At 50.1% G+C, this 20524-nt stretch overlaps 1 protein-coding gene across 12 annotated transcripts in view; it reads right to left on the minus strand.

Annotated features, from left to right (window-relative positions):
• Positions 1 to 8518: 8518 nt before the first annotated feature.
• Positions 8519 to 20524, minus strand: part of NFKB1 (nuclear factor kappa B subunit 1) — a 136530-nt gene continuing 124524 nt past the window's right edge. For 10 of the 12 annotated variants that reach the window (XM_045570387.1, XM_036410292.2, XM_045570373.1 and 7 more), the window contains 6 exons: positions 19978 to 20080; positions 15565 to 15689; positions 14088 to 14154; positions 13594 to 13766; positions 12165 to 12345; positions 8519 to 9374 (listed from right to left, as the gene is read on the minus strand). In XM_045570387.1, the coding sequence (XP_045426343.1) occupies positions 9217 to 9374; positions 12165 to 12345; positions 13594 to 13766; positions 14088 to 14154; positions 15565 to 15689; positions 19978 to 20080 (807 nt within the window). In that variant the 3' untranslated portion in view covers positions 8519 to 9216. Of the gene's footprint in view, positions 9375 to 12164; positions 12346 to 13593; positions 13767 to 14017; positions 14155 to 15015; positions 15174 to 15560; positions 15690 to 19977; positions 20081 to 20524 lie in introns of those variants that run through there. The other 2 variants (XR_004983020.2, XM_036410334.2) reach the window with 2 other exon arrangements.

Raw genomic sequence — 20524 nt, forward strand, 5'->3', positions numbered from 1 at the left:
CTCTCTGGCACACCGGGTCCCTGGGTCTCCTCCTCTCGCAGGGGGGCACGTTCCCCTGCATTCGCCTGCGTGGCCCACAGCCATGTAGACTCCACACAATGGACTAGTGGACTTCAGCCCGCTGCTGGACTTTCACTGCAACATGGAACTGATGCCCTGAACCCTGGCCAGTCATTCTGCTCTGCTGGAAGCCCAGCCTGCAGGACTGACTTGAGGGACATGGGACTCTGGAACCTGAGGGATGGAACCCCACACAGTTAAAGCCTTTACCACACCCCATTCTCTCGTGTGAACCTCAGAAAATTTATTTTCTAAAGCTATCTTAAGAACCCCACTTCAGAAGCAGTGGAGAAGTTTGATTCTCTGGTAACAAAAGAAATAGAGAGAGAGAGAAAGAGAAAGAAAGGAAGACAAAGAGAAAGAGAAATGGAGAGAGAGAGAGAAAGAAAAAGAAACGGGGAGAGAGAAAGAAAGAGAAAGGGGGAGAGAGAGAAAGAGAAAGGGGGAGAGAAAAGAAAGAGAAAGGGAGAGAGAGGGAGAGAGAGAAAGAGAGAGAAACATTAAGGAAGAGAAACCGAAAAGCGGGGGGGGGGGGGGGGAGAAAGGAAGACAAAAAAGAAGAAAAGGAAGAGAAAGGAAAAAGACAGGAGGAGAGAAAAAGAAAAGGACAGAGAACAAGAAAGGGAATGAGGAGAAAGAGGAGGGGAGAGAGAGGAAGGGAGGAGGTAGAGCAGGTGTGTAGGGAACTCTGATTTCCCCCTCCAGCTGACTGCTCATAGGGTGGGACCTGCACAGCAACTTCCTTTCCTTTCCTTTCTGTGCTGCTACCTTGGCAAAGGGTGGCATCTGAGTGATTTTTAATCTTAATTTAATTCCTATGGACCTATGGACACAGCACAAAGCCTCAGGGATAGATGATTGATGGGGGAGGAGTCAGATGAGCGCTTCGAAGGAGCAGTAACAGAGGCGAAAGGGCTGGGGCTGAGTTGAGACACCATTCGAAGGAAGAAGTGACTCCCAGGGAGAGGAGGGCGTGATGGGGGCGGCTGCCTGGCTCAGCAGGGCCTTTTCTTTCTGAGGGCTGGCCCATGGGTGCGTGGATGACTCGCTGCCCACACGTTCTTTCCCGAAGGCTTAAGCCTGGAGTCTCTGCCTTTCAGAACCAATATGGTCCCTGGCCATCTGCTGTGTGCATATGCTCATCGTCATTCTAGACCTGCCTTTGGCGACGGGGGAAGGCAGTCAGGCCAGGTGCTGGCTGTGACCTTCCCAAATCAGCAGGGCAGGAGCAGACAGCAAGAGCTGCCTGGGCATCGTGCTGAGTGCCCGCTCCTCCACAGCACATAGGGCCTCCTTAGCACGTCTGTCCCTCCTGGGGAGGCAAAGTGGCCTGGGTGCGGTGGCCCAGGGCAGTGACAGGATGGGGTGGGAGGTAGGGGTTGCACCTAAAGAAGGCTGGAGCTGTTCTTCGGGGCTGTCCTGCCCCTTGAGGGACAGGGAGAGACAGGGAGAGGTGGTGGAGGCAGTGGAGGCAGTGAAAGCAGGAGGAGGCGGTGGAGGCAGGGGAGACAGCGAAAGCAGGGAGAGGTGGTGGAGGCAGGGGTGGTTCCCGTGCAGTAGGTCTGGTTCTGTGATGTTGGGCCAGGCTGTTTTCGCTGGAGCAGGACTCTGCTGACACTCTAGGGAGAGGTTGGGAGCCCTGGCTTGAATTGCTGGGCAGAACCAGGCCGATGTGGGAAAAACAGCTGCTGAGGGCCCAAAGCAGAAGGAGGAGAGCGGGGCGGAAGGAGAAGGGCTGCTCTCAGGAGCTCGCAGGGACAGTGCTCAGGGCCACGTGTGCCCGCTGCTCAGTCCATTTGCTGATGAGATGCTGGCTTCCTGCTGCTGTGCCACCACCAGAGCCTGTGCTGGGCCTGCTGTGCAGTCCCTCTCTGGGCAGATCGGTGTGACCAACCCCTCCAGTGCAGCGGTGGACTGCAGAGTGAGGCCCAGGAGCGCAGGGTGAGCACTGAAGGCTGAATCCAGTCCTCACTGTTCATACTGGCCCAGGGGCCTTGGGGACATCACATGCTTGTCATTCCGTGGATGATGGCAGGAGTTAAGACCCATCCCTGTATAGCTCTCTTAGAGGCCCAGTGCATGAATTTGTGCATCAGTGGGGTCCCTCGGCCTGGCCTGTGGGATTGGGCTGAAATCGGTTGAAACCCTACAGGGGTTATTTTTGAAACCCCAGGGGTTCCAGATTGCAAGAGGGCACAGGCCAGGCCAAAGGACCCCACTGGTGCACAATTGGGGCTGGGGAGGGACTCAGGAGGTTGGCCAGCCAGAAAGGGACCACGGGAGGGCTCCAGGGTATATCTGGCCCAACTCTACCAGCCAGATCCAGCAGCAAGCTAACCTACTGATTGGAGCTTCTGCCCCCTGGTGGCCAGTGCACATCATAGCAGCTGGTTGACCAGTCAACTGTCTGCCCTCTGGTGGTCAGTGCATGTCATAGTGAGTAGTTGAGTGGCCTTAGCATGTCATCCTATATAATAAAAGCATAGTATACAAATTGTCCCCTCTACCAGAGTTCTTCCAGGAATTCAACCAAGGGGTGGACTGGACCGGGGAAGGGAGGGAGGCCCTGGTGCTGGCAGGCAGCCAGGGTCGGGAGGGAGTGCCCAGCCGACAGCCACTTGGGACCCTACCAGTGCATGAATTTGATGCACTGGGCCTCTAGTCATTAGCATATTATGCTTTGATTTGTTGACTAGACACTTAGCATATTAGGCTTTTATTATATAGAATTTGAAATATTTTATAAATGAAAATATTCATATTTAAAGGTTTTGTTTTTTCCAAAAGTTTTTTTTTTTTAAATCAAAGTTACAAAAGAGCTTTTATTTCAAAAGCAAAAGGGAACATTTATATTTGAACAAAGTGATAAACAGGTGTTCTGCAAAGGAAAAAAGAAGTCCATGGCATGGAGCTTCTCATTTAAATTTTTAAAGCAAAAATAAGTTGTGGGTGCTTACCTAAGGAAAGGGAAGGGGAAAGACAAAAACAGTTTTGAAATGAAAAAAAAACCCAAACACCTCACTCTCTTTTTGCCAGAGAATAAACCAAACAACCTGGTTGAATGGTGCTCAGCATCAATGCCTAACCGTCCTGAGTTTGACACTCCCCCAGGCATTGTGTTCCTCCAGATTCCATCGCAGCATCTTCAGCACCAACTCTGGGAGGAGGGGCTTCTAGAATTCTGTGTTATCTGCGAGTCTTCTGGTGTGGAGAACAGTATTTCCCTAAGAAGCAACTTCCGTCCCTCTCCCATTCATCTGGAAATTGGGAATCAAAGTCCTACCTGCCCTCTGCAGGTCACAGATGAACTGGCTTGCCCCTCTCCTATGGACAGGATCTCAAGGGCCATGGTTTGTTGAGGACCTTAACCTAGACACCAACAAGCCCGTGGTCCCTTGGAGGCTGCAGAGCAGGAGTCCTCCTTGAGTCACTGCCAGGACAACAAGTCTTCACTATAATTCCCCATTTACCTGGACTGATACCCTTCGTCGTCTCTGAGGATTTCCTGATGAGAAACTGACTTTGTCCTTACAATGTAATTTCCATTCTTAACCCTGGGAAATGAACTTGCCCTTGGAGAGGGCCATTTACCATGATTGCGGACAACTTTCAGAGTGAGTGAGTGTTTGCACACCAGTTGGAACTACCGTATTTTTTGGACCATAAGACGCACTTTTTTCCCCCCAGTTTTTTTTTTTTACTTGCCCGGCTCTGTGTGGTCTCTGTGTGCTTGCCCGGCTCTAAAATGGTTCTAAATGCTGCTGTTTACTTTACAGGGTTGATTACATGTGTTTATGACTGTGATGTTGGGTTTTAATGCACATAAAATATTTTAGGACACTATTTGTTTCAGAATCTTTTTTTCTTCATTTCCCTTCTCTAAAAAACTGGTGCGTCTTATGGTCCGGAGGAGCGTCTTATGGTCCGAAAAATACGGTAATTAGAACCTTCAGGCTCAGCCACCATCATTCAGGTAAGGAATGTTGATCTGTGCAGAACCTGTTCTGGAACCTGTTCACCAAAATCAACCCTCCTCCTAATAATGGGAACAAGCCCTAACTGGTTTGGCTCAGTGGACAGAGCATCAGGCTGTGGACTCAAGGGTCCCAAGGGTTCGATTCTGACCAAGAGCATGTACCTTGGTGCGGTTACATCCCCAGTAGGCAACTGATTGATGCTTCTCATCAGTGTTTCTAACTCTCTCTCCCTCTCCCTTCCTCTCTGTAAAAAATCAATGAAATATATTATAAAAAAATAATGAGAACAAAAGTAACCCCTGTAGCCTCCCGCTCTTAGTGTGGCCTGGGACTAAAGCTTTCCCCCAGGGCAATGCGAGAGGAAGTGACTTCTACATGTACTCCTCTATGCTCCTTTGTCCTTCCAGCTCACTGGGACCGTGACCTCTAGCAAGACCTTGGGAGCGAAGGGTGGGAGGCAGCGTGCCGGTCAGCCTGGATCCCTTCATGGCGAAGTGGAAGAGAGACACCCTAGCCGCCCTGTTACTTCCTGTAAATGTGCCTCATTAGCACATGCTCCACTGGTGTCAGTAGATCCTGTAGTTAAATGTTGTATGTGTTTCCTCATCTGTACTATGGAGACAAAATTCTTACTTTACAGGGTTTTTGACTAAGTAATATAAAATAATGATTGATGACCACCCATTGTAGTGCCTCACATGTAACAGATGCTTAAGAAATCTTGTTCTTTGAGGGCTGTTGGTGATATTTCAAGGAAATGATCATTTTGAAAAGAGATAGTGATATAGAAAAGCTAGTTGATAGATGAGAGAAGCAGCCCCTCTATCCCTCTCATTCTAAGATGCTCCAACCATTTGTGCAACTGGTCCCTTATCCAGGGTAACGGAAGCAGGCTGCTGTAGATATACTGGAATCCATAATAATGAAGAATGACGTTCTTTTAATTTTAAACCCCTCCCCAGTATCTCCCCCAACCCTAGGCCAACCGACGACCTAGGAAACCAGTGGACAGGAACTTGTCCCTGGAACTGGCGTTTAAACGAAGCAGCGGACTGTAGGGGAGGCTGAATGAGGATGTGCTTTCCCGTTGTGGGTGTTTAAACAAGACGGCCACAGGGGTGAGTTGTGTAGGTGATCTTTACAATCCCTTCCAGCTCCAGGTTCTGTGATCCTTAAGAAAATAAACAGAATTTTACTTTCATCTTCTCTTGACTCCTGTGCCTCCCCAAGTCTATTACCTGAGGAAGCACAAATGCCACCAAAAGCACAAAATCAGGAGAAAGTGATGAAACCACAGGTGTCTGGTCTCTGAAAAATCCATAGCCTGTTGTTAGGGTAGAAAAGCAGGCCATGTTAATATGTAAGTGACTTATACTTTTCGTAATACTCTCTTTTTTGTCTTTTGGTTGGAGTGTAAGTCCATCATCTTTGTACAGATTCGTATGGATTTTTCTTTCTCTTTTAAATGTAGCATCTTTTCTGCCAACATCAGGCAACATTAAAGAATAAGCTGTGGAATCAGATAGATTTGAATTTGAATGTTGGGTGAGTTAGTTACTATATATACATATACATATATATACATATACATACATACATATACATACATACATATATATAATTGAGTTCAGAGAGGAAGGGAAAGGGAGAGAGAGAGATAGAAACATCAATGATGAGAGAGAATCATTGATTGGCTGCCTCCTGCATGCCCCGCACTGGGGATGGGGCCTGCAACTCAGGCCTGAGCTCTGACGGGAAATCGAACCCTGACTTCCTGGTTCATAGGTTGAGGATCAACACGCCTGCCGGGCTAGTTACTATTTTGATGATGTTTCCTTATTGTAACGTTGGGTTTACTATGTACCTGATAAGGTTGTCTTGAGAATATCAGAATCATTCATGCAAAGTTGGTGGCCTGTAATAAACGCTCAAATCCGCCTGGCTCCTCCCCTCCCTCCAGCTAAGCTGCAGAAGGCGGTCTGTGGGGCTGCACCCCCTGCTGGAGGCCGGGAACATCCACCTGTGACTCCCGCAGGGCGCTTAGGTGGGCGAATGAGCAGCAGCAGGGCTTCCTTCTGCCAAAAAGGAAAGACTGCCGATCCTGAAAAAGCCTGGGTTAGGCCTGCAGAGTATGGGACTTCATGAGGAGATAGAGGCTCTGAGGAAGCTATTTTCAAGTGGCTTCCTGCCGAGAGACGGGTTTTCAGGGCAGGGTTAGTTCAGCCCATTGCAGCTTTCCACCTGAGCCCGCGCCTTCTGGCACGTATCCCCATCTGCTGGTGCAAAACGAAAGACTCCGGCCTCAGAGGCACAGCTGGCATCGCTGGCCTTTTCTTTAGAGCAGCATGCAGAGGCAGGCCGGCACTGAGATCTGGGGGAGGGGGAGGAAGAGGAAGCTTCTGGAACTGTAGAGAAATGCGGCTTCCTACTGAAAAGGGGATGTTATTTTTAGTCTCAGCATGAGTTGCTTCGTTGTTCCTCCTGAGGTCAGCTTCTCTTTAAAGTGACCTTCTGGTGGGGGAACTGCCAGGTTGGAGACCTGCTAACAATCAATGCTGCACCCAGGGCTTAAACCATCAGTCATTACTTCATTTGCTCATGAGCTGCCATGTGGGTAGGGCTCGGGCTGGGCTGAGCAGCCTGGCTGGGCTAGGGCAAGGTCAGCTGAGGTAGCTTGAAGGCTAGGCAGGTGTGACTCAATGGCTGGAGGCTGGAATCATCTTACTTCTTCCCTGCCTCACACATCTGCTGGTTGCATTTGGCACCGGCTGTGACCTCAGTGAAGCTGTTGGCTGACACGGCCACGTGGCCACACGGCTCCCTCCGAGCATGGCAACTAGGTTCCAGGAGGGAGTGACTCAGGGGGACGAGGCAGCAGTTGCATTGCATTTTCCGACCTGGGCTTGGAAATCGCTTCTATTCTTGTCCCAGGTCCTCCCAGGTTCACGGGGAAAGGACCACCTGGCACAGAGGACCGTGGAGGAGGGAGGCATGGGTTTGTTGGAGAATTAAAGTCAGATCTATTTTTTTTTTTCTAATTTAAAGACACAATTCTCAAAAACTGGAATAATTAATTGGGACGTATGGAGAAATGGCAGTGTAATAGAAAATAGAAGAATTAAAAAAAATTCATTCATTTGAGACACACTATAAAATCAACTATTTTACGCTATTGAATAGTCTTGCTTAGAAAGGCCGTCTCTGTTTCAAGGTTATTTGTCCATGATTTCTAGTATTTCTATGGTTTAATTTCTGATAGACTTGGAAATTGTTTGGATGAAAGGAAGAACACAGGAGGAGTTCAGATAGATTTTTTCCCCCCAAGCAATTTACGAGTTGGAACGTCCACTTACTGATTCATCATCTTTTCCTAATTGATTTGAACTTTTACTTTATCATATACTAAACTCCTATATATTTTGGGATCTACTTTTGGACTCAATTATTTTAATCCACTTTCTAATCCTACCAAGGTAATTCTGCAACCCATGAGCTCTGGAGCTCAGTGGACCTGGGTATAAACTAAGCAGCAGCTCCGCCATTACCTCCTCCAACTCTTGAAAGCCTCAGTTTCCTTGTCTGCAAATTGAGGGTCACTGTGCATACCTCACTGGGGTGCTTTCACAAACAATGACTTCGCATGCTGTGCACAATTGGTCAGCACTAGCTCCGAGTGCTCTACCCGTGGGAAGGAGGGGCAAAAAGAGTGCCGGGCAGAGGGAAGCCCTAAGCTGGGACGCAGACCCACATAGCGCCTTAGCCACCTTGAGGGAGCTCTGGAGGTCAAACAGCCCTTCACCGGTGTCCTGGGGGGGATGGGCTTTCATCCAGCACGCCCATCAGTGTTACATGGAGCTGCCATGGAACTGGGTGTGACCTGTGTGACCTCTCCACAGCCGAAGCCGTCTGCCAAGGGTGCTCCCAACGGCTGGGCCCACAAGTCCCCCGTGAAAGAGGGATCTCCGTGGCACATCCCCGTGTCCACCATAGCACCTCGTGCACTTCTCATTTCTCCGCTTCCTCATTTCCAGCTCTTTGAGCGAAGAGCAGTTCCACAGAGCGCCCCTGCAAGGTTCCTTGTCCAAGGCCCTCAATTGGATGCTGCAATTCCAATCCTCTGTGCACCACGAGGGCATGAGAACACCCTGGGGCGCGAGGAGGAGACTCGTGAATGAGATGGGGAAGGGGAGGCGATACAAATGGAACAAGCCAAGCAAGGACTTTACAAACCCAGTTTTCATTGCCAGTTACCACACTCTTCTTTCGTTTATTTCAAGATCAAAATATTGACTGTCCAGGGCAGTGGTTAGCAAACTCACTAGTCAACAGAGCGGTAAACAGCGGCTTGTGAGCCCCATGTGGCTCGGGAGCTGCAGTTTGCCGACTGCTGGTCCAGGGGAATGGGAATGTGAAAGCCAGGCTGTGGAATGCTCCTGCGGCGGCAAGAACAGTATCCGTCTAGACCCAATAAGACAAGGCCATCCGTTTGCTTTTCCTTTTATTATAAAAGTAAAATAAAAAATAGCATTTATAAATCCAACATTCTTTTCTTTTAAAGTATTTGATCTAAAAACATATTTACAATAGCAAAATGCAGAAAAAGGGGGAAGATACCATTTTCAGCACTGATTGTAACCATGTTTAAATAACAACACGTACACGTTCTTTTTCAAATCACAGAGATAAACCACATTAGAAAAAGCAGGAAGCATTTTTGTTTTTTTAATTATACACTGACCCTCATTTCAAAATACCCCATTTAAGATATCCTGGATAAAATATTAAGAACTCTCTTAATCCTTAATCTGAACGCACGACTGTGCCGTGGGCCGCCAGAGAGAATACCGGGTGGGGGCTGTTAGCCTTTCAGTGACAGCGGACGTGCAGCAGAGGGGCAGTGGCGATGACAGGAAAGCAGCTGGTGAGGCCCACAGGCGCGCCCCCTCCCAGAGGCACCAGCCCCGCCCGAGGCCGGGGCTGTAGCTGCTCTCTGCCAGGGAGCCGCACCGAAACTCAAGAACCAAAAGAGGCAGCCAGCTTCCTATCGGAGGCCCGGGGTTCAGTCCAGAGCCACCCAAGCCCCGGCCCATGTCCCGCTGGTGCACTGTCTCTTCCTTTTGTCGGCAAATCCAATGAACTGCAGGGCTTCGCTGGGCAGGGTGTGGAAACCGCGGGTGGGCTAGATCTTGCCTTCGATGGGGCCTTCCTGCCCGTAGTCGTGGGGCATCTTGTGCAGCGCGAGCAGCGGGCTGCCGCCGGTCAGAGAGTCTGTGAAGCTGAGTTTGCGGAAGGACGTCTCCACGCCACTGTCACAGATGCTGTCGTCTCCCAGCTCGTCTGAGGGGGAACAGCAGGGAGTCACTAGGGGGCAGAACCAGGCCAGCCTTCCCTGTCAGACCTCTGCTTCCCTCCCAGCTCAGAGTTTCAACCGAAAAGGCACGCAGGCGGTTTTTGCCCATTAGCTTCTACAGGTCACTATGTCCCACCCACACTGACGGCTTGCCACAGCCATTCACGGTGGGCAGAGGGTCCAAGAGCACGCAGAGCGATAGAAACACTGTGAAGATACCCAAACTGTGATGATACCAGAACTGTGAAGATACCAAAACTAGCCAAATGTTTTCACGTCTCTCTTACAACCTAGTCTCCTGTTTATCGGAATCCTTCCTGGATTCTCTGGACTCAACGGGTCCCTTTCTTTCTTAGAAACCAGCTGTATTTTTCCAACCACTGTCTTACCTATTTTATAGCTGAAGTAGGGGAAACTGCTGAAACTAAGCAAAATAAATTGGTGAAAGCAGCAGGAACTAAAAATAGGAGTACCTTTCTGGACCTCATACACTATTCAGCTTTATACACTGGCTCAAAGAAACTTTTGTAGCAAAAAATAAAGTGATTTTGATGAAAATGAGTCCATACTGGACAATTAGGTAAGAATCTCCTTGCTGAGAAGTGTCTTTATGGATTTGAATGAACAATGTGAATTATTTCCTATATAGAGAGAGTGATCAAAGGAACAGAAATCTAATATACCTGAATCAAAATGCTATTTTACATATTAAATTCCAATATTAAAATGAAGACTCTAATGCAGTGACATGACTATTGTCTTGTTACTGAACGACTTACCCAGTCATTCAATCTTTATTGGGTTTCTCTTATACGTTGGGAGCTGTGAAGTATTTTAATAATAACTACAAATCAAGGGCTTCATGCTTTTTCACATCTAGTACCCACTCCTTTGTGTGGAAGGAACATCAGGTTTTAAGGCAGCAGATGTGGGCTGTTTTCCTGGTGGTGACACTATTCCCATCCTGACCCCCCTGGAAGGGCCCCCTGACAAGGTGACACTGGTGCCAAAACTGAGTGGCCAAAAGGAGCAAGGCAGCGGAGGCTCTTTGCAGAAAAGGGGAAGAGCAGGTCCCCCCGCCCAGAGACTGGTGGGCTAGTGAGCCAGGGGGCGGAAGGACAGCGGAGCAGCAGGCAGAGGGGTGGGAGGGCAGAGGACAGCCATGGGTAAAACGGGGATTGGATACAGAAGGGACATGCCTGCACTGCTCAAAGCCTCCAGCAGTGCTAAGCACATAGGATGTGCGCAGGGAAGATCTGTTGAGTGGATGAATGAATTGGAGAGTATAAACGGGATTACCACAATCTCACTAAGGTTTTAAAAGTATGTTTCTATTGACTTTAGAGAGGAAGGGAGAGGGAGAGAGAAAAACACGGATGTGAGAGAGAAACAGTGATCAGCTGTCTCCTGCGTGCCCCCTGACGGGGAATCCAACCAGTGACCTTTTGGTCCGTGGGACGATGCTCAATCAACTGAGCCACACCGGCCAGGGCTCTCACTAATTTCTAAAACTCCCTGTTGTGTGAAGAATGGACTGAAGGGAACCGGAAACTGATCAGGAGCTGCTGCAGGAATGGAGACCAGCAGTGACAGGGGACTGGACGAGGGAGGTGGCTGCAGAGAGGAAAAAACGAGAGGGCTGGCTGAATGGTGGTTTGGACCAGGGCGCGTTCGCAGGAATGCTTAGGCCTTTGTCTGGGACTCATGGCGCGTGGCAGTGCTTCTGCCTGACATGGCCAATGCTCCGTTCAACTGGGAACAAGCCTCCTGTAAGTGAGGGCAAGTAAGGAGGACCCAGGGCTGGGCCCTGGGGGGCTGTTTTCAGAGGCGTGGGAGGAGGCACCCAGGTGTGTGCGCTGTGGGAAAGCCAGGAGGGGAGCCTGTGAAGCAGTGGGATGGCCCATGGCACGTGTGCCGAGAGCAGCGGAGAAGACAGGAAGGACGGTGAGCAGGCGCAGATGCTGGGCATTGGGAGGTGAGCAGACCCGGTGGAGGGGGGATGGGTCCGACGGCAGGGTCAAGGGGAGAAGAGAAGGCGGAAAGAACACCTCTGGAGGTTCTCCCAAGCAGCTCTGCTGTGTGGAGAGCGGAGGGATTGCAGATAAAGGGGAAGTGGGATACAAGGAGTGCTTTTGTTTTATTTGGAAAAATGAGGGAGACCACAGCATGCCTGCTAGGTGATCCAGTGGGAGGGAGAAGCCAGGAGTGCTGGGGAAGGGATGCTGGGGTGGGAAAGAAGAAGCACGAGATGGGTGCTTAGAGAGAGTAGGAGAATGAAGGCGCATACAGGATTGTCCGGCTGTGAGAGAGTCCATCACATTACATATTTTATGTGGCTGGCAGACGGAGCTAAGAGCAATGGGAGACAAGGTCTGTGTCCTGAGCATGGGGGAGGCTGAGGAGTGGGAGGGGGGAAGTAATGCCAGTGCTGCTCCCCTGCATTTCTCTCTCCATCTCTTTTACGTTTAAAAGATGAGAGAAATACTATTTACCTTAACCACCCACAGGTTGCTTTTAGGATTTGTTGTGAACCTAAGTAACTCACATGTAGCTGTGACCATGCCTGGGGACAGCCTTGTACCCGAGCAGCAGCGGTGTCAGGAGGGAGAACCATGAGCCCCGGAGGGCGGGGAGGAGACAGACACGGGACAGTACATTCCGGACATAATGGCGGGGAGGACAGGCTGCGTCGCAAGCAACTGAACACCCTGGCCTGACCCCCCGGCCTGAGAGGCAGGAGACTGTCTCAGCTGCCTGTTCCGTCTGGCTCTCCTTACCTAGCTGCTGTCTGGTGGAGGCGGGCGAGAGAGGCCGGGGGTGGGCCTGCGCAGCGGTCTTGGCGGGGCCGGGGGCGGCCGTGCTAGGTGGGCAGGAGGCTGCCTGGATCACCTCGATGGCCTCAGTGTAGCCCATCTGCCTCAGGGCCTCCAGCAGCTCTCTTACTGTCCCCCCCGACACCTGCAGGGGAGAGAGGAAGGAAGAGCATGTTCTTGTGTGCAAACCGGGGCGGGGAACAGCCAGGCGCGGTGGACGCCACACCACACCCCACCCTACACCCTTCCCTCTCCAAGCTGCTTCCTCACCAGCACAGCCAGATGGTCCCGGAGAGGTCGGCACAGAGGGCGTCTAAGAAAACACCGTCTCTGAGTCAAGTTTCCTGTTGCAGCTCAAAGCACTCAGGAAATTACAGAGAGGTGCTTTACTCTGTGTGTGTGTGTGTGTGTGTGTGTAAAGGGGGGGGGGGGAGGGAGGGGGAGGGATGTGTGTGGGCCGAGGCAGGGAAACTGCCTAGAGCGAAGTGTGTGCAGTATCCCTGTGGGAGCTGAGGCCCTGAAAACCGCTGAGAAACAAGAGCTATCAACACCACTTTCCAGAGAAAATGACTTCTCCCCGTGCCTTCTGATCTTGCTTTAGAAATGGGAATGTCACCAGGTAACGGCTCTGCTAGGAGTCGCCTCACGGGAAGCAGATCCCACGTCCTGATACGGGATCAGGCCTGCTCTCAGGGGAGGAAAGGCATGGCTACTGATTACGGTCTGTTGTGTTTATTTAGGGCCGTCAACGTGCTGTGACCATCCTGACCCTCTAGGTTAGGGGTGTCGAACTCAATCAGAGAAGGGGCCAAAATCTAAAATCCAGCCTAAATCGCAGGCCGAATGGTTTACTGAACAGTCATAAACTGTCATTGTGATGGAAATGCAGCGGAGTGCAGTGATGACAGCGCGGTGCGGGCCACATTGCAAGGCCTGGTGGGACGGATTTGGCCCGCGGGCCTTGTGTTTGACACATGTGCTCTAGGTGGCATTTTCAAAAAAAATTTCTTTAAAAGGAAATCCATGTTAGAGCAGGGGAGAGAGAGAAACGTTGGTTTGTCGTTCCGTCCATCCATGCATTCACTGGTTGTCTCCTGTGTGTGCCCGGATGGGGACTGAGCCTGCAACCCTGGTGCATTGGGACGGCGCTGCCACTCACTGAGCTACCTGGCCCAGGCCCTGAGGGTCATCTTTGCATAAAATCTCCAAATACCTGGAAATAGCCTCCCAGGAAAGAGGGTTTTGATCTTGGCCGGGGCCACCCTCAGGACATGGGTAAGGACGGATTTTCTTTTCCTCAGAATGAAGGGAGAGGGAAGGGGCTGTGCCCAGTAGTGACGTCAACAGAGCAAAGTCAAATGCACATCGTTAGCAAGGTCAGGCGATGGGTTACCTCGTAATTGTCCATGAGAGTTTTAGAAGGAGCAGGACTCAGCCGGAAGGCATTATTGAGTATCCCCAGCCCTAATTTCTGCGCCAGAGTGGCCCAGTTTTTGTCTGGATCGGGAAATTCCAGCAACTGGTAGAGCTGCAACTTCGCATCTTCGTTCAGCTGCTTCATGTCTCCTGAAGGAAACGAAGAAGAGACAGGGCTGTCCTGGCTGAATGGGGACACTCTGGAGGGCGCGGTGGCTGCCACACTGCTCACCCTCCAGCGCCCCCTGGAGGCCACCAGGCTCCTTTCCCAAGAGTCAGCAGGAACCCCGCCGAGCACCAGCAGCACATGCTTTAGTAGGTTACCACTGGCTATTCCCTCTCATACCTCCAGGACCTCCTGATTCTGAGATAACGAACCACTGTGCCTTTCACAGAACATCCGGATAATGCCGGCTCTCCCCGCCCCCTCCAAGTCACGGTGTGGGGACAGCGCTGGCGAAGAGGACTCACCTTGTGCCAGTAAATCATCAGCTGTAAACTCGGGCTCATATGGTTTCCCATTTAGTATGTCAAATACCTGGTGGGAGAAAAACACAGGGAATAGCTGCACATTAAAGGGGCCACAAGGGATTTTTTTTTTTTTTTTTTTTTTTTTAATAAAGAACTCAGCGTGTCCTTTTTGGGAGGTGCTGGTTCCTGAAGATGGACGAGTGGAGAGAGCAGTCAGCACCATGGCCCAGGGTACGCGGGCCCTTTGGGACTGTGGGGCCGGGAGGCTGCTCCATAGGAGCTGTCTGAGAGGGGCTGGAGGACCCAACCCAGCCTCCGAGGGAGCAAGGGCCTGAGGCAGTGCAGGCGGCCACGCCAGCCATGTCTTGGTCAGTCCCTGGTGAGTGAGGTCTCCTCTAGAGCTGGGGCAGGGGAGGTGTGCCCTTCCTCAGGGCTGTGCAGCTGTGGCCCCTCGCTGACCCCCTCCCTAGGAAAAGGCTTGCGAGAAGTAGTTTTATAGACTTGCTGACGCAGAGGTACAGAAATGCTCATCAGGCCTGGTAGTAGCCTTCTAGCCTCTACATTCTAACTGAGGGGCCAGAAAAGTCTTAAGTTAAAACTAAAAGAAATCCCACAGCGACGGAGCCTTTCTGTGCCCTCTGCAGTCACGTGGCTGCTGGCGGCCCTGGGGAAGCAAGGCTTGGGTCCCTGAGCTGGGTTATCTTTCTGCATTCTGTGGCGAGGCTTTTGGGAAAGCCAGGCTTCGATGTAAAAGGAGAACCGTGTGGTCTCTGCCGGGGCACCGGCCCAATCCACGGGGACCGCAGGAGCCGTTTCTGGGTGTGGAGCAGCGCCTGGCCTGAGGAAGTCCATTTCCTTGTGTTGGAGATCTGTGTGCTGCCCACCTCCTCCCTCCGGCTCGTCTCACCGGGCCAGGAGGACCTCGTACCTGCTTCTCACTGTCAGGTCTCAGATGAGTGGCACTCTGAGGAAGGCTTTAAGTCTGTTTACTCTGTTCATATTATTGACCTCCTCAGAAGACTCCCCAGTTTCCTTCTGTGTTGGAGAAATCACTTACCAAAGTTCAAGCAAACCGTAGCATTTATTCTTTCTTCAGAAATGAAGACGGAGGTAATCCTGGTGTGGGTTCAGAATGGGTACCTCCCAATGTGAATTATGTGTTTTCTCTGGTCTAACCTCTCTAACAACTTAACTCGGATCAGATTAGGCATACACTTCACACTCAGAACTCTGCTGACCTAGATCTCTCATGGATAAGCTTTTCAAGATAAGCACACAGATTGTTGTTGGGGGCATACAGATCTCCAAACAACAAAACCAGCTCTTGATAAGGAGACTTTCTTAAAAAGTAAAAGGCAAGGGCTTTGGAGAATAAAGACCCAGGCAGACCCTCTGTTCTTACATTCCTGAACCTTCAGCTCCCTCTGCCTCCCCCAACCCTCCCCGGAGCTGCCATAAACACTGGGGCTACACTCACCTGCCAGTTGGTGGCCATATCGAGGGGTGTGGTTCCAGGCACAACCCCTTCATCATCTCCATCCCTTTCCCACGAGTCATCCAGGTCATAGAGAGGCTCAAAGTTCTCCAGTAGGGGATCTGCTCCTGAAAAGTCAAGTTACTCAGCATTAGGCAAACCCAGACCTCTTCAATGCCAACTGCCTGCAGGGGTCAGATTATATACATATATAAACATTACTTATCCATACTAATAAAAGGGCAATATGCTAATAAGACCGAATATCGTCTGGATGACCTTCCAGATGTCCTTCTGGACACAGCCATGGTGGCGGGGCCAAGGCAGAGGCAGTTAGGGGTAATCAAGCTGGCAGGGGAGGGCAGTTAGGGGGATCAGGCTGGCATGCAGATGAGTGGTTAGGAGCCAACAGTTCTGGATTGCAAGGGGACTGCTGGTTTAGTCCCAATTCTGCAGGGGTCCTGGATTCAAGAGGGTGCAGGCCAGGCTGAGTCTGCCTGCCCGCCCCCCCGCCTCCCCCCCCCCCCCCGGAAAATTGGGCTACTAGTTTATTCCTATCTAATAAAAGAGAAACATGCAAATTGACTGTACCTCTGCTATGCCTACCAGCCAATCAGGAGAAAATATGTAAATTAACCCAACAAATATGGTAGAGGCCACAGAGCTGGAGAGAACAGGAGGCTTGGGTTGCCCCTGGCAATGGAGGAAGCCAAGCTTTCCATCTGCCCTGGCCCACTCTGGCCTCTGCTCTAAGCTACAAAGTTTCAATTATAGAAGATAAATAAATCCCAGATACCAGAGCCTCTGCTTGGGTCACTGGGGGGAGTGGCCTTGGGCAAGGGGCCTATGGTGGTTTCCAGGCCATATCCTATTGGGAACAGGCCTAAATGGGCAGTCAGATATCCCTTGAGGGGTCCCAGACTGGAAAGGGTGCAAGCTGGGCTGAGGGACACCCCCTCCCTATGCATAAATTTCATGCATCGGGCCGTGTGTGTGTGTGTGTGTGTGTGTGTGTGTGTGTGTGTGTGTATAAAAGCCTAAGCTACCATTATGGTGCACATTGGCCACCAGGTGGCAGACGCTCATTGCAGAAACTGCCCCCCTGGTGTTCAGTAAGTTCCCACAGTGGGAGCGCTGCTCAGCCAGTGGCTGGGGTCATGGCTGGTGAGCACAGCTGCCAGTGTTGGGAGCCTCTCCTGATGCTGCGATGGCACTACTGAGCAGCGGCAGCACATGCAGCACGCTGGGATGGGTGCGAGCGGTGCGGCACCTGGCCCAATTCAGGCTCCTCCCTGGCTGCCTGCTGCTTGGTGCACTGCTACATTCCTTGGGGGACGTCCAACTGCTGGCTTAGGCCCAAACTCAGTAATGTTCTCTGTAGAAGGCAGTCAGTCTAAACAACTCAGTGACTCAGGAAAGTGCAGGGAACTCAGGGTGAGCCTGCTCCTCGTTTGACTCAGCCACTCGATGGTGTTTGCTGGACAGACCATGGTGGCTCACCCTGTACACTTGCAGCTGCTGCTGAAGCTCAAGCAGCAGGCTGTGCAGCAGCAGAAGGCTATCCAGCCACAAGCCAGCAGGCAGACATCATCCCCTGAGGGGTCCCGGACTGCGAGAGGGCATAGGCCAGGCTGAGGGATCCCTCTCTTTCTACTGCACAAATTTCATGTACCAGGCCTCTAGTAAACATGTAAAACATTTCTACTGAAATATCCAGAGACTGTCTCTTAATTTCTAATTTATTTTGATTGTAAAGGTATCTGATGATACCCTACACATCCTTGGACACTTTCAAAACAAAAGACTTGGAATACTCTGACTCTCACACTTAACTCCATAGGATAGACTGAATGATGCATCTTTAATTTAGGGACCAACAACAGCAGTTTACAGGTGTTAGGGCACACCCTCAGGATGAGAGTCCTAAAGTTTACAACTATGTGCATGTCTCAACTTCCTCCCCTAGTTGCTCAAAAGAACAAAGATGCTTGCTGTCTAGTGACAACATGTTCAGTTTTATTCTTGGGTACAGCATGCCAGGGCCCTGATCACTGAACAAAAACACCAGAAAACACCTCTGCTAGGATGGATAGTGACTGAAGAATTTAGGCTGATCTTAGAAAAATCTAGTCTGATTCTTAGCCCACAGCAAGGAACACCTAGAGTAACTCCAAGATTAGAGCTCAAGTTATTTTTCAAAGTCTTAGCAACTCTTTTAAGGGGAGTTTAGCTGAATGTCTCAGGGCAGCAGTAAGTGAAGCACACCCTTATGGGAAGAGGAACTTGTTTTTATCTTGCTGGGAGAACATGTGACTTGTGCTAACTGTAATAATAGGGAGTGCTCCATCCAGAGACCTAGAAGCACAGAACAGACTGTTGAATCTCAGAGGGAAGGCCTGTGTGTGTGTGTGTGTGTTTGTGTGTGTGTGTGTGTGTGTGAAGTGATTAACCAAAGAAATGTATGCCTATATGCATAATCCATGAACACTGACAATAGTGTGGTCAAGGCCTGAGGGGGGGTGGGGTGGGGGGGTGAGGGCTAGAATAGATCCATGGGGAAAAAGGGGACATCTGTAAATACTTTCAATAAAGATTAAAAAAATAATAGGGAGTGTCTCATGAGAGTCTAAGGAGAACCTTGATGCTATTTATTATTTCATTATCCCAGTCCTAGCCTGATGTACGAGGCAGTGCCATCTGACAATGAAAATAATGGAGAAATTCAGATGAACAATGACAGGACCAAAGACCAGAGGAGCTGAGCTATGTCGATTCCTTAAGTGACCTTCTTCATGACTTTGAGCCCAAGACTAAGTTTTTCTTTTTTAAAAATAATTTTTCATTGTTGAAAGTATGTCCCCCTTTTCCCTCTAGAACCCCTCCCACCCTCCCATCAGCCCCAGGCCCTCACTGCCTATGGTGGCCATGGGCCATGCATATATGCATACAAAGTTCTTGGTTAATTACTTCCCCCCCTCCCCCCACACACACATTCCTTCCCTCTGAGAGTTCACACTCTATTCCATGCTTCCATATCTCGGATCCACTCTGTTCACCAGTTTATTTTGTCACTTAGACTCCATATATGAGTGAGGTCATGTGATACCTGTCATTCTCTGACTGACTTCTTTCACTTAGCATAATACTCTCCAGGTCCAGGATCATGTTTTTCATCCGAGTTCCCTCATTTATCTACCAAAGACACTGCTACTGGCCACTCCTCCCCTGGGATACTGAGCATTCAAGACAAAGCATTTTTGAAAGGGTTATAGCTTCTTGCCTGAAGGCATTTCTTAAAAGCAACCACTGACTTACCAAACTAGAAGCTTATTCAAGAGAAAGTTGAAGCAGACAAAGAAGAACAGAAAAGGCTGCCGGGATGCTTGCTGCTGAAGCCAGCACATTTATGTGGGATATGATTTTACTTGTCAGAAAAATGTGGTGCCCCAAAGAAGTTCCTTCATCTTTCTAGACTCAACTTTTTAAGAAGGTGTTTAACCTGCTCTGTTTTCTTGAATTAATAAAGCATTTACTTTCTAAAAAATTTTAATAACCTCTCAAGTAAATCTGAACTATCTGGGCAGATATGAAATACCAATTTCATTAAATAGACTTGGAGATTCTAAATATTCAAAGTATAATACTAGAGATTCAAGAATGAGCAGGATTTATTTTTCCATACTTCACAGGAGTAGAGGATTAACTGGAGTAACACCTGCAGATCCTTGAGACGGCAGGGGAGAGAAACACAGTAGGGAGAAAAACGTTTGTAAGTTCAGACTGACAAGGCATGAGTCATAGCTCGACTGTTACTGGAACCCTGAGACTGAGGTGAAAAAGCTTCTCTAGTCTGTTTTCTCTGCTATAAAATGGGAATGATACTGATGGGATTTGTCTCCAGGCGTTATTGTGGATTAAGTAAGGTGAAATGAGACAGTGCATGTGCAATGCCTACAGAGCTAGGTCAATCAATGCTATAATTTTTAGTGCCTCACACACAATAGTACTCAATATACACGATAGTCCTGTTTGTTTTTTCCTCTTACTTCAACTCCTAAGAGCCCTTTCTTGCAAAAGGAAATCTTTGAATTATTTCTTATAGCAATACGTTTCTCCTTCTGGGGACTCCTGATGTGATGATGCTGTACTGCTCAGAGTTCTGGAAGGGATTAAATTGGTGCTTAAGATCTGTTGTCATGAACAGATCCACTGAACAACCCAAACCCACGACAAACGGGTGCATTAGGGAGTAAGAACTGACACGACGCTCAGGACGAAGTCCAGGATTGCTAGTGCGAACAGCGCTTTGTGGCCGTCAGCAGGTCTGTGGCTTACAGGGGGTGGCAGGGCTGCTGGGCTGCAGCTGGGTTTGCATCGCCGATACCCTTTTCCACAGCGGACTGCCGGCGGCCTTACCTGCTGCTTTGAGAAGAGCCGCCATCCGGGTGGAGCCTCTCCCGGCCGCGATGTGCAGGGGAGTCGTCCCGTCGTAGGTGGTGCTGTCCACATCGGCATCGCCCTGCGACCCGGCCCACACAGAACACGGTGAGGTGGAGGTGCGCTCGCCCCCCTGACCCCCGCCTCAGGGCTCCTTGAGTTGTATTCCTAGAACAGGTGCCCTGTGGGGCAGGCTCTGCCCCTGAAATAACCCCCAGTGAGAGCTCCCAGGCAGGGCCCATGGGAATGTCTCAGGCTGTGACTCTGAAGCCTTGCGTAGACATGAAACAGGAGTGGAATGTAGGGCCAAAACTGGTTTGGCTCAGTGGATAGAGCTTTGGCCTGTGGACTGAAGGATCCCAAGTTCGATTCCAGTTAAGGGCATGTACTTTGGTTGCGGGCACATCCTCAGTAGGGGGTGTGCAAGAGGGAGCTGATGGATGATTCTCTCTCATCAGCGTTTCTAACTCTCTATCCCCCCTCTCTTTCTTCCTCTCTGTAAAACATCAATAAAATATATTTTTTT

This window comes from Pipistrellus kuhlii, unplaced genomic scaffold, assembly GCF_014108245.1.
Source record: "Pipistrellus kuhlii isolate mPipKuh1 unplaced genomic scaffold, mPipKuh1.p scaffold_m20_p_1, whole genome shotgun sequence".
Lineage (NCBI taxonomy): Eukaryota > Metazoa > Chordata > Mammalia > Chiroptera > Vespertilionidae > Pipistrellus > Pipistrellus kuhlii.